At 33.9% G+C, this 16,853-nt stretch overlaps 1 protein-coding gene across 4 annotated transcripts in view; it reads right to left on the bottom strand.

The window, feature by feature from the left end:
• The window catches only part of ANKIB1 (ankyrin repeat and IBR domain containing 1), a 50,470-nt gene that overhangs the window by 6,909 nt on the left and 26,708 nt on the right, over nucleotides 1-16,853 (bottom strand). For all 4 annotated transcript variants that reach the window (XM_014052845.2, XM_014052853.2, XM_014052861.2 and 1 more), the window contains exons 10-17: nucleotides 14,197-14,285; nucleotides 12,984-13,114; nucleotides 12,510-12,644; nucleotides 11,297-11,383; nucleotides 11,130-11,196; nucleotides 9,815-9,960; nucleotides 7,786-7,964; nucleotides 5,858-5,909 (exon numbers count right to left, since the gene is read on the bottom strand). In XM_014052845.2, coding sequence (XP_013908320.2) covers nucleotides 5,858-5,909; nucleotides 7,786-7,964; nucleotides 9,815-9,960; nucleotides 11,130-11,196; nucleotides 11,297-11,383; nucleotides 12,510-12,644; nucleotides 12,984-13,114; nucleotides 14,197-14,285 — 886 coding nt within the window. The remainder of the gene's footprint in view (nucleotides 1-5,857; nucleotides 5,910-7,785; nucleotides 7,965-9,814; nucleotides 9,961-11,129; nucleotides 11,197-11,296; nucleotides 11,384-12,509; nucleotides 12,645-12,983; nucleotides 13,115-14,196; nucleotides 14,286-16,853) is intronic.

The following is a 16,853-nucleotide window of genomic DNA, read 5'->3' on the forward strand; positions in this document are numbered from 1 at the left end:
ATAAATCACAAAACAATCCTAAAGAAAGGATTGAAGAAGAAAAAAAATCCCAGAGTTAATTAGCTTCATATTTTCAGATTTATATTTTACGTGCTTGGAATTAGCAAGTTTTATTTTTTAATTTCCTTTTCATTTTGTAATCTTTTGTACCTGCTGATGTCACATTAGGTTAGGGCTAATTGGGTTCTCATAGCTACATAGATAGTGTTTCTTTGCTGTTCATTTTTCCAGTTTTTATTCAGTCTACTGTGCTATCTTGTGTACGATGAACTTGTTCATAGAACAATAGTGCTAATTGTAAGGCACAGTTCAAAAACAAAATGCTAAAGATAAAAGGGCATAGCCAACTATGCTTATACACATGTGAATAATGCTCCTGCATAGAAACTGTGTCAGGGTTGCAAGTCTTTTTTGCTGGAAGCACTCACCACCAAGTATGATACACTTGATCATAGTTTTCACCTGTTCCTTTAATTTCCCAAAACTGGCTCAGCCCTTGAAAAAAAATGAGTCCTTATGAGACGTCAGTAAAGGGGATAATAGCTGAATGACTCCACAGATCTGAAGAACTACAGTCAGAAGTAAGCAATCTGTATTTTGAATCCATAGTCTCCTTTAGGTTTAGTCTTAAAGCTAAGTAACAAGCTTACAGATTCGAGAGTATGCCCAAACACATACGTACAAAAGAGCACTACCCTCTCAATTTTCTTTTTTGTAATTCCCCCCCCCCAACCCCAATAATATTAAATGAACAGCATAGGTTCTGATCAAGCAGGTACTTAAGCTCAATGAAAAGAAAATAAGTTTGGAAAAACTTTCTATAAGAAGATCTCTGCTTGCAAGGTGGCAGGTAATCACTTTGCAAAACTCTGATGTAAAGATAGCCAACTTTGGTAGCATATGAATAACCGAAGTAATACAATCCATACAAAAATCTAATGCTCTAATGCATACCTAGGGTATAATGTAGAAGGATATGAAGCAAGTAAGATAAGTAGTTGGAAGGAAGCAGAAACAAATTTGTGAAGATAGTTTAAATAGAATCAACATGTTTAGTTCTTGTAATGTAGAAATAAGTTGATCAAATCATAAGGTCTCACACCAAAATAGCCACCATTACAACCATCACATAACTTTTAATAAAAGATTCTTGAAAAGTAAGTGAAATTAAATACTGAAAAAGTGAAATATAGACTGTAGAAAGTAATTCAAAGGTCCCTAACAAGATCAGAAGTGGATTAACTCGTCCAGTTGGCTACATATATGAGTAATGGTGCCTTTTAAGCTGAAGTCAAAATTTTCTTCACTTCCTTTGAAAAGAAATCAATGGAATAATTCACCAATACTAAGGGAATAATATTTTGTGATAAAATACTAAAATGCTGATATTCAATAACAACATCTAATTTTTGCAGCAACTGAAATTAGTATATGCCTTTCTGTGAAATCACTGACTTGGGATTCCCAGAAATGACCTTAAATGCTAAAAATGGCTATCACTGTTAAAACCACAGGAGGCTGAAGCCTTGCATTTTAAGAATAAATGAAATCTAGAGTGCTTTCTGATATATACATACAATTTAAAAATATAGAAATAGGTTTTTTAAATTATCTATTTCTTTCTGTTCAAGTATGCCACTTATATTTTATCAGTTGCTTCTCTAAATGCAATCAAAATGAATCTCCTGGAATTGGGGGAAAGAACTGGAAAATGGGATTGCTGATGATATGACTATCTGAACCAAAGATTATTTAAAGATGTCATCTTTGGGATTGGCTTAAAAATGCTCAGTTCCAGAATGGTCTCCCTATAACTGGATAGAAGGTCTGAGAAGAACATTAAAATTAATTCAAGGCAAATTACCAACTTTTCTTTGATTTGATGGACAGTTTAGGGCTCATGTAGACAGAATCAGCAATTCAAGAGAATATATCTACTTTTTCTGAAAAAACAAGATGCTATTCAAAGATAGATATGATTTGGCTACTATACCAAGCATTTTAAAGTAGGGATACTGCTAAAGACTTTTTCAGATCCTAATCCTAGAAACTTGTGAAAGAAAATCCAATTTTTAAGTTCTATATAAACAAGAAATAGTGAAGGATTGTAAAAAAAGATTTTTTTTAAAAAAATGTAAGTTTTGATTTAAGAATTGTTTGGGACAAAAGTAAAACTTTTATCAAAAGTTATTTTATACAACATAATAAGACAAAATGATAACAAAAAAGAAGCAGAAGAAAACACAAGCTATTTTGGATGATATAAGGAGAAAAGAAGAAAAATTAAATAAATTTTCAAACAAGGCAAGTATGTCTCAACAAAATAAAACTTTACAATGATTGTTATCTATGTTAACAGTTAGAGAAATGGAAATAAAAATTAACTATATAAAGCAAAAAGAAAAATCCTTGAGTTTGTATACAAACCAGGGAAATATCTGACATATAAATTACGAAAAAGAAAAGAGTGTTGAAATCACAAATGGAAGATATTGTATTAATGGATAGCATAATGTTGGATATCTATTTGTCTGAAGTGGTGTAGAGTTTCCTGCCTAAGCCTGGGGTTGGACTAGAAGACCTCTAAGGTCCCTTCCAAATCTGTTATTCTATTCTATAATAATATGGAAGGCATTTCATCAATATTATTTCATTTGTATAATGCAAGCAACATTATCTCTAAAGAACATAGATGTATTTTAAATTTTATTGAGGATTACAGAAGAATAGAAACAAATTATGAATGGATCTGTGAAGCTATAAAAAAGATTAGCTAAAAAGGTGTCTGAACCAGATGGATTACTAGGTTCTTATTATAAATATTTTAAGGATGAATTTTTACAACTTTTACAAAATACAGTACAATGAATATCTCACAGGAAGAGATAACGCAGGGAAGTTGGAAAGAGGCTAATATGGTAGTAATACCTAAAGAGGAATAAAACTTGGCTTTACAAGGAAGTAAAAGTTGAATCATTATTGAATAATGAGTAAAAGTTGTTTACAACAATTTTGACTGACAGGCTAAAAGTAATTTTTAAGAATTTATTCATGAGTATCAATATGTATTTTTATTTAAAACACAGTTAAAGGACAATAATTAGAAATGTGTTGGATATTTTGGAATATTTGGTATAACGAAAAACAAGCCACTTGATTTTCTTAGATGTGTAGACCTTTTTGTCCAAAGTTTTGGAATAATTTGAACATGACTTTCTTGTTCAAAATTTTGTAAGATAATGAACTTTGGAAATAACTTTATAAAATTGGTAAGAATGATTTATACTTCAAAGAATAGAATTCTTTATCGGCCAAGTGTGATTGGACACACAAGGAAATTGTCTTTTGTGCATATATCCTCTCAGTGTACATAAAAGAAAAGATACATTTGACACGAATCATAAGGTACAACACTTAATGATAGACATAGGGTACAAAGAAAGATATAAAAGAAGCATGAATAACTGTTAATGGATATCAAACAAAGGAGACAGAAAGGAACAGGACAAATATGTCTACTGTCTCCTATCTTGTTTATTTTGGTTCTTGAAATATTGAATTATAAGACAGGATAAGAGGATTGAGAGAGTAAATATTAAAAAATGTCTTATAAGTTAAGGGCTTTTGCAAGTAACTTTATGTTGGTTTTGGAAGCCTTCTTAGCAGCACTCACTCTTTCATCAGACAAAATTGTCTAGAATGTACAAAGGCACTTCAAAATTACATTGGAAATGTGAACAATAAGAACGATATTTCATCTTGCTTGGTGGAAGTATAGAAAATTTTGGATTCAAATACACTGATTCAGAGAATTTTAAAGTTTAAGGTACAATTGAGACCAGAAATCCAACTTCTGGAATCGATGAACAAAGAGTTGGAAAAAGTCTCAGAACTTTGATTTTTTAAAATATGATAAATAGTGTCAGATTATTGTACTATATTTATACATTTTCAGCAATACCTAAAATGGAAGATTGTTTCATGAAAATGATGTAACTTGCTGAGATGGCCAAACTGAGTTAATTGATTGGGGAAAAGGCATCATGTTTATTGTTAATTGGAAATCCTTTATGGACTTCTTGCATATAACAGAAAAATGAATGTATGGTTATAATAAGGATTTGATGATTAGACATGAAATTATAGAAATAAGAGAGTCATATTGAGGCTTTAGAAAAGGAGGTAAATTTACAAATTGTACTTATAACTGCTGTAAAGAAGACGGAAGCCACATTTTGTTGTTATCTTTTTCCTTTCTTTTCTATTTTCCCCTTTCTTTCACTTTTAGCCTTATTTTATTTCTAACTCTTTTTTTCTCCTTATGTACAGTGTATGTTAGTATTAGTTTTGATCTTCATTTTTAAAATTTTTAATAAAATTATGAAAAAGAAAGAAATGCTCAGTTCCTAAATAAATATTGCCAATTACAACCCCAAAGAAGATGTTGCCATAATCATGACCCATCCCCATTTTCAGAAGTACAGTCCTCCAAGCTTGTTTAGTGAAGTAGTGGCAATGTACACAAGACAAATGAGACAGAGAGATTGTCTATAGTCCTGAAGGTTATTTTATACGCCACAAACTCTGCAATCTCTTGAATGGTGCGGGTTGGAATGAAGTGAACAATTTTTTTAAAAGAAAATATTTACAAAGATAAAACTAAAAAAAAAAGACCATACAATTGTCATCCACAAAGGAAAAGAAGAAGAAACAAATATTCTCTGAGAAGAAAAATCCAGTTGCAATTGCTTGTTTTGCAGTAAAAAAAGAAATTGCCTAAAAAAGGGTAGAAACTACCACTAGGAATACACATGCTGGGATAAAGATATTCCTGCCAAAAGATCTAGATGTTTCCTGTATTTTAAAAACTTAATTAGTTTATCTGAATATAATATAAAATACAAAAATACAAAAGACAATAGTAAGAAAACAAAGGAGGGAAAACGGAAGGGAGAAAACTGTAAGACAGTGGGAAAAAAGAAAGAAAAGGCATTGACTTTCCACCTAGGTTTTTCCTACGTGCAGAACTCTGTGGAGGAGGATCAACTTTATGGGCAAGATACCAAGAGCACAAAGAAAGATAAAAATCTTGGCCATCACACGACAGTTGTTAAATATATATATATCCATGATAAAGAAAAAAGGAAGTTAAACTCTTCTGGCTAATCTGTTACAATGTTACATCTAGCTTTTTTGTTTGTAATCTAATGCCTGGGCAGAACAAAGTTAAAAATAGTCTTATAGGAACATATTTGCGCTCATTAAAAGGCAAGATTTTAAAATAACTACAAGATTGTAACAAGTAAGAAGCATTAAAAAGAAAAAAACCCATGAAAATGATGTACCAAATAATATAGCTAAATAGTAAACTCAATTCAGGAGCCAGCTTGGTAAGTGACTGTTGTTTTGTGGTACACTGTTGGCAAGGTTGCTCTGTCATGACAACCTGACGTGCAGCTTTCATTTTCTAACAATCAGGAGGAAGTAGGTAACTTCATTTGCAAGGGCTGGAACATAATTGCTCTCATTTGTTTAACTAAGTTCAAAATTCTATGTCAGTTGTGACAATTATCACCATTTGCCCTGCCAGAACTCAAGCAGATGTTGATAAGCTGGAAGATCAGGGTGCCCGATCAAACCATTAAGGACACAAAATCATATGTTATACATTATTCAACACTGGATAGGAGAAAAAAAATCCTTGCATTGTAAAGCTACAAAAAATAGAAAGCCCATCCACACCTTGCAACCTTTTGTACAATTTGCAACAACATTGGGAAGCTATTCATGCAAAGTGAAATTCCTTAATCATTTCTGTAATATGTAAATTTATATAACTAAAAATGACAAAAATTACCTCAGGGGATGCAAATCCTAAATATTCCCAATCCCATGTTCCACCAGCAAAGCTATAAATTAAACATACTTTGTTATTGAAGAACAGAATTAACTATGCACAATTTCCCCTCAACCAGACAATTGAAAAGTTATTTGCTAATTAGCTATTTACTGTATATTATTTTAATAGTGTTAATAAGCCAAGAAAATTAAAAATTGGTCAAGATTTCAAATTATCAATCTAAACATTCATTCATTGCATGGATACAAAAACATATCCCACTCAATCCAATTCCACCAACTTTTTCAGTTGAAGCATGGGTAGCTAGTGCTAATACTACTTCTTATTTGGCCAATAACAGCAACATTTATAATTAATTTATTTATAATTTCAACTTTCTTGGCTACCACAAAGAAAACTCTGGGTAGCTAGCAGAGATTACAATAGTAGAACAATTAAAACAAATTCTAACGGTGTGGGAGAGGAGGAAATGGAACCAAACAATTCAGTAACATCCAGCCTTACATCCTGCTTTCTTGAAGGCAAGGAAGGTCAAAGATTTTTGATCATGAAGGAAATTTTCTGCTAATGCCTCAGAAAAAGGTATACCATACACATTTAGTTAGAATGGACTTAATAACTACATTGAGAACCTACAGTTTAATGCAATATTGATTCAGAAACATCAAAAATTACAATTCAACCTTTACGCCTTGTGCCGAAAATGAGTGGTTGAAGTAATCTTCTTTTCACTGAATCAGTTCGAGAAGAACACATTAACCTTGTTAGAAAGAATTTTTTTGTGCTTTTTATTTAAAAGTGTATCATATTTTCGCTGACATCATGATTAATTTTCATGTGTAATTCTATTTTCAAGATACTACTTTCACATTTAATTTATTTATATAACTGCCTATATCACATATGTGAACCTAGGCAGCTTACCGTAAAATAAATAGAATGCATAAAATATACAAATATACAAATATTCACCTATAAATAACATTTGGTATAAAATATTTGATTTAATATGATCAATTTTTTAGTATAGTATATCCTTTATTGTCATTGTAGAAAATAATTTATTTTGTATTATTTATTAAATATATCATTTACTATGAGAATAAAATTTACGCATTAAACATATAAACTGTCCATTTCATAAATATGAATTTGGGCAGCTCTGAATTAAAAAGAGTGAAAACCAGAGTTAAAGTAGCAAAAATGATATAAAAATAGCATCTGAGAAGGCTTATAAACATTCAAAGAAGCCATGGCACAGGTTTCTATCAGAGCCCCAGGCTCCATGACAAAACCAGGTTTTTAATGCCCTGTGAAATATCAGCAGGGTTAGGGCAATTAATAAGTTAATCAGACTACCTAGCAGATTTACAAATGCCACAGGGCTCTAATTCCTGGTATTGGCATGATTCTGTACTCATGAAAAAAGGTTCAGCTTTTATTCAAAAGGCAATATTTAGAGTCATCTCCTTATACATTTTACTTCAAAGTTTCTAAGGAGCAATTCTGCACTCTCACCTCTAACAAAATAGAACATGCATAACTCTTTTCCTTATTTTAATTTTAGCCACAAGCACAAATGCATCCCATGAACTTAAAATAATTAAGCAATGAATGATTAAACCAAGTTCATAAAATTTTAAAAATGAATGATTCAAGACAAACTTGTGAGAATTATTTGCTGTTTTTCTAAGTCATGGATAGGCAGCCTGATGCTTTCCAGATGCTTTATACTTCAACTCGCATCAACTCAGCTAGTATTGGCAATGTTAAGAGGATGTAAGGAGTTGTAGTCCCAAACAGCTGTACATCATCAGTTTACTATACCTTACTCTCAAAAAACAAAGTTGTAAGACAGGCTTACCATACTTGGTACTTACAAATTGTACTTCTTTGGGGTGCAAATCTCTATTTTATGGGATTACCTGCGCCTTGGAGCTTCTGGAGAATCAGCAGGAGCAACTCCACGGGCTACAGAGGCTAAGAACTCTTGCCTCTTCTGTTGAACAAGGCAAGCTGCCCGGATGATTTTATGGCGGGGAGTACGAAGGTAAGGTCTGTTCACTTTCTGAGCAAGATCTTCTGTAACCATTTCAAGGTCTGTCTACAATAAAAAATAATACCCGCAAACAACACTTTACAAGGTGAAAATATATGTGCCGGCTATATAATCAATAATGAAGACAGATACAAATATATGCATTCTCTACAGTGATGGGTTTCAAAATTTTTTAGAACCTCTTCTGTAGGTGTGGCCTGCTTTGTGGGAGTGGCTTGCTGGCCATGTGACAGGGTGGGAATGGCTTACCAGTCATGTGACCAAGTGGGAGTAGCTTGGCAGTCATGTGACTTAGTGGGTGTGGCCAACTTGTAAAATATAGTGAAACTCACTTAACAACACTCTTGCTTAGCAATCAAAATGTTGGCTCACCAAACTCTGGCATTTGAAGCACACAAGTCTTAAATCTGTCAAGTTACAAGACCCTTGCACCCCTAACCCTTTAGAAAAAAAACCCAGGGGTGTTCAAACTTGACATCTTTAAGACTTGTGGACTTCAACTCTCAGAATTCTTCCTCTTGTCTTCATCTTGATGATGTGCGGACGGGTGGAGGGAGGGACCTGGAACTGGTTCTAAACGGCACTGTAGATTTGTGGAATCTCTTCTATAGAAGAGGTTAGAACTGGCAGAAACCCACCCCTGATTCTTTATTATAATGGTTAAGGAGATATCTAAAATTAACTATGGTTCCAGTAAAAAATGGAGGTTTCTATGGCTTACTATTTTATAACTATATAATCCACTTAAGCAGGAAGCATTACAACTCATGCAATAATGCACTTTTTACTACACTAATAAAAAAATAAGAATTTTTTTGAGCTTTAGATTGGCAGCAACACCTCAAGAGTCTAATAAGCGTAATCCTTTTGAAATTAACATTTTAAAGAGCCATTTATTTCTTTTTAAAAGTACACTTCAATGATTTCTATAAGAAGAATATCCATTTAATATGGATTATAATGTATTAACAAAATATAGAAAAAATAATTTGTGGAAAAATTAAGTAAAATGATTAAGTCAATCTATTAAAGCCACAAAATTATATCAGCTGAAAAATGCTGGTTGCTAAACTATAGTTGTTGTTTGCACATTTGGGAATGCACATATCTGGATTTGGTGTTAGATTCATATTTATCTAGGTTGTTAAATCAGTTTAGAAAAATAAATCTATGAGAATGGCTGGGCTGAGAGAATGGGACTGATTCAAGCTTATGTAGTGTCTATGGTGAAGTTAGATTTGAATCTGCTTCATAATATTCCTAAGACCTAGGCAATGGTGGTGAATTTGTGACATGCCACTATGTTTTGGGCAACATGCCGGCATTCACCAATATCCAACAACTATTCTCAAAAACATTCCTGTTCTTGTATACTTTTTGCAAGTTGCACAAGAATGCTCTTCTATGGCCACCAGATCCCTTGGAAATCACACCAGAATCAAACCTCCAAAAATTGTGCAAGAATGAGATAGTAAAATACCTGTTTGTGTAGATGACATTTTGCAACCTGTCTTAAATTCAACAAAGAAAACCCACCATTTTCTTAATATTTTCTAAAAGGTATTCAAAAGATAATGCAGGCCTAGAATTGTTGGCCATACCTACAACATGATGCAAAGATGCTGAAAGAGGAATAACAGATAAAGGCATTGCTATGGTAATCAGAAGAGTAGTGAAGATTCTGTTGGGAGTTCAGCTGAAGTGCATAATGAATACAACATATTCAGATGTATATCACCTATGTATAGTACATTGGTGTAGTACATTTGCAACGACAACAACAACATAGGAATTGCTATTTTCTGAGTTTTGCTATGCAGGCACAGAATCCCTTTGTCTGAATCTTGATAAAAAAGAATTGCAAAACAAGGGCCACCACAAGGTAATATATTTACCTGCATCAGTTCAAATATTTCTTTCTTTGTGCTTTTTGGTTCTAGAAAGAATCCATAAGGATAAGAACACTTCAGAATCCGTCGAGTTTTGAGGAGTTCTTGTACTGCATCTTCAATGAATGTGGTATCAGGACAACTTCCTTCTGCTGCAAGATATGTTCGGGTATTGCAAGTAAATGTTTATTTTTCTTGTTCCTGAAAAACCTACTTCAGCAAGCATAAGGTCTCTTCTGAATTAAACAAAAACTATTAATATCATATAAAATTAGAATTGTTTCTCAGCTTTGACTTCAAATAAAATAAAAATACTTGCAAGTAACCTTCATATTGACTGTATTCAGATTTCTGCAATTAGTAAAATTAGATTATGATAGCCATCCAAAGCAGATATTTCAAGATATAAACATGATAATTGGTTTTGTGATTGAAAAGTGAACAATTCTTACAGATTTATAATTCTGATTTTTCTATTAATACTTCAACCTACATACTATTATTCTTTTTTAATAACTTGCTATTAAGATTTCATGTTGTTAAAAATAAAACCACAGAAACATTAACAGATTTTTAGACATGAAAACAGATACAAGAATGCATTAAAAATGCCCCCAAACCATACAAATTTGAATTCAATGAAGAAACGTTTGAGTAGATAAGTTGTAAATTCTAATTCTATTCTAAACAGAGATTTTTTTAAAATTTCTTCATTCAAATATTTATAATTTTTTCTATAGCAATGAAGGCTGGAAGAGTATTAACAATTACTATATAAAACTATAAACAACTGGCACAAAAACAGAGTAAATTCTAACCTGTTGTTGTTCAGACCAAAATCTTTGGTAAATATCCAAAATTTCTCTTGGGACTGAGAAGGAAACAACAGCACTGCAACTAAAAATGCCTTTCCTCATATCCATGCATAATATATAGTTGTGATGGACACAAAAGAAAAATCCTTTACCTTATCTTAAAAAGGACAGATGTATCTAGAGAACAATGCTTCCTTAAATATAAAAAGGGAGTATTTAGCTGGGCAAAAATACTTTGGGTTCTGTTCAGACTGAAGCATCAATTCAAGGAAAAATGCAGGAAATGCATCCGTTTGACGCTAGTATATTGTATATCAAAGAGAGATTTAAAATGAGATTTAGCTGTTATAATTTTGTTCATAGAATATGGCATGTTTTTAAACACACCTAAAATGCTCTGCTATATTTAATATAATGTATTAGATCATAAATCAAACATAGTTGGTAAATACAGGAATATTATTCTGAGTCCTCGATCATACTGTAGAAAAAACAAAGGCACTTACATCCACCAAGGGCTCTACTCAGCTGCTCCATTTTTTCTTTGGCTGTTTTGAGAAGGCGCTGTTCCAACTAAAAAAAATAAAATAAAGACAATAATGAAAACTTTGTATTTTGAACAAATTGTTGGAAAACTTGGAAACTGATTTAACACAACTATTCGTAATCATACTTGATAGCTGAGCTCATGGTTCTTAAATCTTGTATAATAGTGCATAAATCTGTCAAGCTCTTGAAATCTTTTGTGTTTCTTTTCAGCCTGAAAAAAAAAAGTTTAAAAAGGGAAGAAAAAAAAGCAGATTTTAAATTTTCCTCATAAGCAGGACCAAATATTCCACAGTTCTTAAATTGTACAACAGAAATATACTCTCACACATTAATGAATATTGAACAAATAAATTAGTCATCTGAATTCAACAGTTAATCAATTTTGAATCAAAGAAACTTATGATATACTGGAAGTGTTATATTAAATTACACTTTGGGTTTTAAAAGTCAAGTGAGGCCAAACATGAGTTGATTCTGTCTGGAAACAATGCTCACTCCATTCTAAGATGACAGGGAACAGCTATTCCATAATGATTTCTTTAATTATAAAAGTGGTTTCTAAAAGTTCAGGTTAGGCTACTTATTAACTAGAGAGCTGGCTGAATAGTTTACAAGAAGCACCTGCTGACTACGAAAATTCAAAGTCTCTTTTTTTCTTTTGTAGTCCAATATAGTGGACAGATATCTTAAAACTGAAGCCTCCTCCAACTTTTTCTATATTGCCACTTTCAATATAATGCGGATGGTAAGACATTTTAACAAACCTAAAATATATATCAACACCGCCATGCTGCAATTAATGAATTAAACAATTGGGGGCAGGGGTTCTAGTCAAAGTAATGCAGCTACTATTATGAATCAGTAAATCAAATTTTGTTGTTGGTAAATGATATTCTGGCTTACATTTGAAACAGATTTCAAAAACAGTTCCTCTCACTCATAAGAAAGGCTTTAATCTTTCACTTTGCATCTGTTTTCTGTACCTTTAATTTTGGATACTGACAGAAAATTTGGCAGGCTTTTAATTACTGCTGAGTTTGAACTTTGCACAGAAGACATGGGTAAAGAATGTTTATGAGGCTCATATTACATATATTTTGTAAACAGATGGATGAGTGCTGAATATTTAACTAACAAAAATACTTTTTAAGGTTAGATTTAACATCGTCTTAGTTCAGCTGAACATGGTACTTTTACCTAATGTTAAATGTCTATCTATGAGTTAAACAATCACAGCTTAGCACACTGTATAGAATCAGACATTACATACAAAACAAGAGAATAACATATAATGATGATGATAATGATCTATTCCTGAAAATAAATCATTTTCTTACCTCTGCTGTCATTTCTTTAGATTGTTCTTCTACGTGTTGAATTACTTCATAGCGAGTGCATCTATAATATCCTCCAGTAGAAGAACTATGTTTTTTCCATTCTTCAAGGCATATCCAACAGAAATCATATTTGCACTAGGAAAGGAAAAGATATACATACAGTATTCTAATATACGTTATACTAACTACAAATGTAATTATATCAGTGATGATATCTTCAGTAACATGTCTTCATCAATTCTTTAGCAAAGTCTAAAACTGATAAAACATTATTAACTAAGAGTCATCTGAAATTATTATCTAGAATGTGATTTAGATAAATGTTGCCTTTTATAACAGCATACTACCCTAAAATATGGCTTGGTCCAACTGTGCCTATCTTTCTGAAAATACTAAATATATCTTCTGGTTCTTTTTATTTTTCTTTAGACAGTGGGTCTAGGAGTGACATAACCCTGGACAATATTTGTTCACCTTTGCACACTGCATGTGGTTGCATCCTTCATTTTTCTGAATGGGAGATTTACAGTTGGCACATGGTTTGGAGTTTGTGAGTAACCATAAGCAGTTAGCAGCATCTTCATAAGCTTCACTAACTCCCACAACTTTGAAGAGGGAAACAAAATATTAGGTGCATATAATGTTCATGTAATATTTTCTTAAAACAAAAGGCTCACTGCACTTCCTATTTTTTTTAAAGTTTGTAACCTAATATTAAAAAAAAATCCACTTGTGGGACATCCCTAAAGGTTCAAAAAAACTTTGCATTTCAAAGATAAATTTGACATAGAATTTCATTGACCTTGAAAACCATTTGAGATTATGACTTCCTATTCATGTGACACTGACCACAGGGGTTCTGCAACTTTCCCCCTTTTCTCCCAACTGCCTATCTCTCCCATCATTTTAGCTGCCTATTCAGTGCACCAGCGAGCACAAGGCTGCTGTGACACAGGATGCCCAAGTCTGCTCCCTACCTACCACATTCAAAAGGCCTCTGCAAGTTACAAGGCCCAGCAGTACAAATAAATTGCTCCACATGCCCTTGCATTTATTTGCAGCTACTAGCAGGTGGGTCTACCGATGCAAGGCATAACTTTCCTACAGAGGCTGCCTTGTGTCATACTGCAAGTGCATACCATACTCATGATACTTTGGATGATTCCTTTTCCAAGTTCACAAGATTTGGAGAGGAGTGTTCCAAATAATTGTGAAAATGGTGTCAGCTGTTGTGATAACTAGAAAGAGGATCTTTCTGAGCAATCACCGTTGCTAGCTTTCTACACTTTCTAGATTAGAAAGCTAGCAAAGACAATAGTTCAGAAGGCTCCTTCTCTAAATTTCATGATTGGGAAAAGGAACCTTCCAAACAATTGCACGAATGCTTCTTGCAGAATGATAGAAGGCAGCTTCTGTAACAAGGTCAGGCCTCATGTCAGCTGGGTTTGCTCATGAGCAGCTACAAGAAAAAAACAACAGAAAGATAAGTGGAACAATTCATGTACACTGAGGACCTCTGCAACTGGTAGAAGTCTCCCTGGCATGGTGGGATGGGGAGAAGAGGTCCAGACCCTCTGATCCACAGTAGATTTCCATGCATCAGTGGGTCATATAGCCTACAAGAGTCTTATAACACATTGCATAGTTTCTATAAAATAAACAAAAAAGACACAATGGACATTCTTACGCTCTTCAGGTTTCATTTCTGTTATTTTCTGCAGCCAGTTTTTCCAAGTTTCACAATCACAAGGTTCATGGGCTTCACCTAAACACTCCCTAAAAATGAACCCAGAGTTAGAATAAGAAAAAGTAAACTTCACATTAAAACAAATGAAATGCTTACTACAGAATTTTCAAGGATAATTGTAAAATACTAAAATTTTAATCTGTTACTTGAGTTCATTAAGTTGGCTAGCTGTGAATTTACATATAAAAGCATCTTCAGAGTATCCTGTCTAAAGCACAAGGAGATTTAGGATGGGAATCCTACCAATATATGTTAAGCCATTGCTCCCTTCATTTCTGTCATGTCCTACAATAAGAGGAGTGAAAATTGAGGTGCCTAAAATTGAGATTTTCCTAAAGCCGTGATGGTGAATGTATGGCATGAGTACTACAGGTGTATGGTGTGCCATATTTGCTGGCACACCATACATGGGCTGGCCAGCTGATTTTCAGCCTTTCAGAGGGCCAGGGGAGGCTTTTTCGCCCTCCCCAGGCTTTAGGAAAGCCTCTGGAGCCTGGTGCGGGGGTATCGTGCACGCATGCAGGGGGGGGGGGGTTGCATGCACATGCACAAGTGGGCGAGGAGTATTGAATTGGTCCACACACAATTTTGGCACGCCATAAGAAAAAGGTTTGCCATCACTGTCCTAAAGTGAAGAAATAAGTGAACTACCTAAACTCTACCCAGTGCTGTAACCAACCCAAAAGATAAGAAATGAAACTACAATATGGTGTAGGAGTGGACAAAGCACGAATGAAGCCTAGTCAGAACAGGAGTTTATTTGCTTACATTTTATAAGACAGAACGGCAGAAACAGAAACCGTGGCCTAAAGCCACTCAGTCAGATGCCATTATTAACTATTGTCTTGAATCTTAATTCCTTGGTTCTAATCTAATACCACTATAACACTCTGGTTGTTAAAGACAAACAAAATATTGAATATCAGCTCTAAATAACAGGCTAGGAACCCTGAACTAGAAGTAGAAATAGGGTTCCCAAAATTATTCAAGGCAGTTATTCTTTCAATTTTATCCACTCATTGGATACAACTTCATATTTTTCTAAAGTACTTGAGTTATATAAATGAGACTTCTGATCCTTTGCAGAAAATTAACCTCTCTCTGCAATCTACATGCAGATTGGCATCACTTCCTATTTCTCAGGAGTAAGAATCTCCACAGGAAAAAAGCAGAGGGATAAATCTAAGGAAGGAATTCTTAAAAACTGGTTAAACAGCAATATTATGACAACATATACATAACAGGAATATTTTCCCCTCTATCCTCATTACTCACAGATCAGTTTAGGATTTTTTAAGCATTATAAAAGAATAACAGGTGCCTGATGGACAGAGAAATGTGACCATGACTCAGAATAACAAGTGTTTTATATTTAATAATGTTAAAATCTTAATTTTCAATATCCTAGTTTTCAATATCAATTTACAGTAATATATATTCATTACATCAGAGGTTGGTAATATGTGGACATGTAGGTAATCCTCAGTTAACAATGACAACTTAGGCCAGAATTTTCATTGCCATATAATGTGGTCTTAAAGTGTGACATCATGTGATAGCATTTAATTAGTGACTATATCCCAGCTGCCATTATTAGGTGAGGATCATGGATGATTAAGTGGCTTCCAACAAGTCAAGTCAGTGGGAAAGCCAGGAAATATCAGGCAGGCTGATGGGCAGGTAATTGGCTACTGGGTGCAGAAAAGTACACAAAGGTCCAATGTCACAGAACACAAACAAGGTGGGGCTTGGGGAGGATGCTGAAGAATATAAGTGCAGACAGGCCCAGCATAGTGAGGCTTGAGGTGGTTGATGCAAAGTGCAAAGGGCTTCAATGAAGCAATGTAAGTGGAGCAGGGGTCACTATGACTGCTACAGAGTGTGGATGTGGAAAGTGTAAGTGTACGTGGAAGGTCAAAATTAGCATAGTGGGCCTTGGGAAGATCCACTGTGTTATGAATGTGAAGATGTTTTGGATAGCTGCCCCAGAGTGCAGGGTGCACTTGTGTGGTGAAAACATGGTGGGGCTCAAGGTGGCTGGTGCAGGGTGTTGGAGGGTATATGAGAGGATGGTGAGGTGCAGTGGAACTGTGACAGGGCTGGAGCTGATTGCTGGAGGGCGGAGGAGACGTACTTGAGTGACTTGCAACCATCCCTGCCAGCTTCCCCATTGACTTTGCTTGTGGGAAGCCAGCAAGGAAGGCCTTGAATTGCAATTATGTAACTGTGGGATACTGCAACCATCATGACTGCAATCTGATTGCGAAAGTGCCCAGATCGCAATCACATGGCTGCTGGGATGGCCAGAACTTTAACGGCGAGCCATAAATGCCACTCATTTAGCAGTGTTGTAACTTTTATAACTTGTAACTGATTATTAATCAAGAACTATCTGATAAAGACCATTAAAATCTGATAATTCATTTTTTATTCAACTATTGAAAATTCTGAATTAAAAACATTTATTTAAATGAAATCAGAATATTGGAAGTATGCAAAAATATATTTACAAAATATGAATGATATCCACAACTGTTAATCATTTTAATGCTTATACACTAATCCAAAATAACCAGTAAAAGTTCCAGGATCAAAAA

Source organism: Thamnophis sirtalis, unplaced genomic scaffold (assembly GCF_051295495.1).
Source record: "Thamnophis sirtalis isolate CommonGarterSnake01/CBP01778 unplaced genomic scaffold, rThaSir2_p1.2 scaffold_4, whole genome shotgun sequence".
Lineage (NCBI taxonomy): Eukaryota > Metazoa > Chordata > Lepidosauria > Squamata > Natricidae > Thamnophis > Thamnophis sirtalis.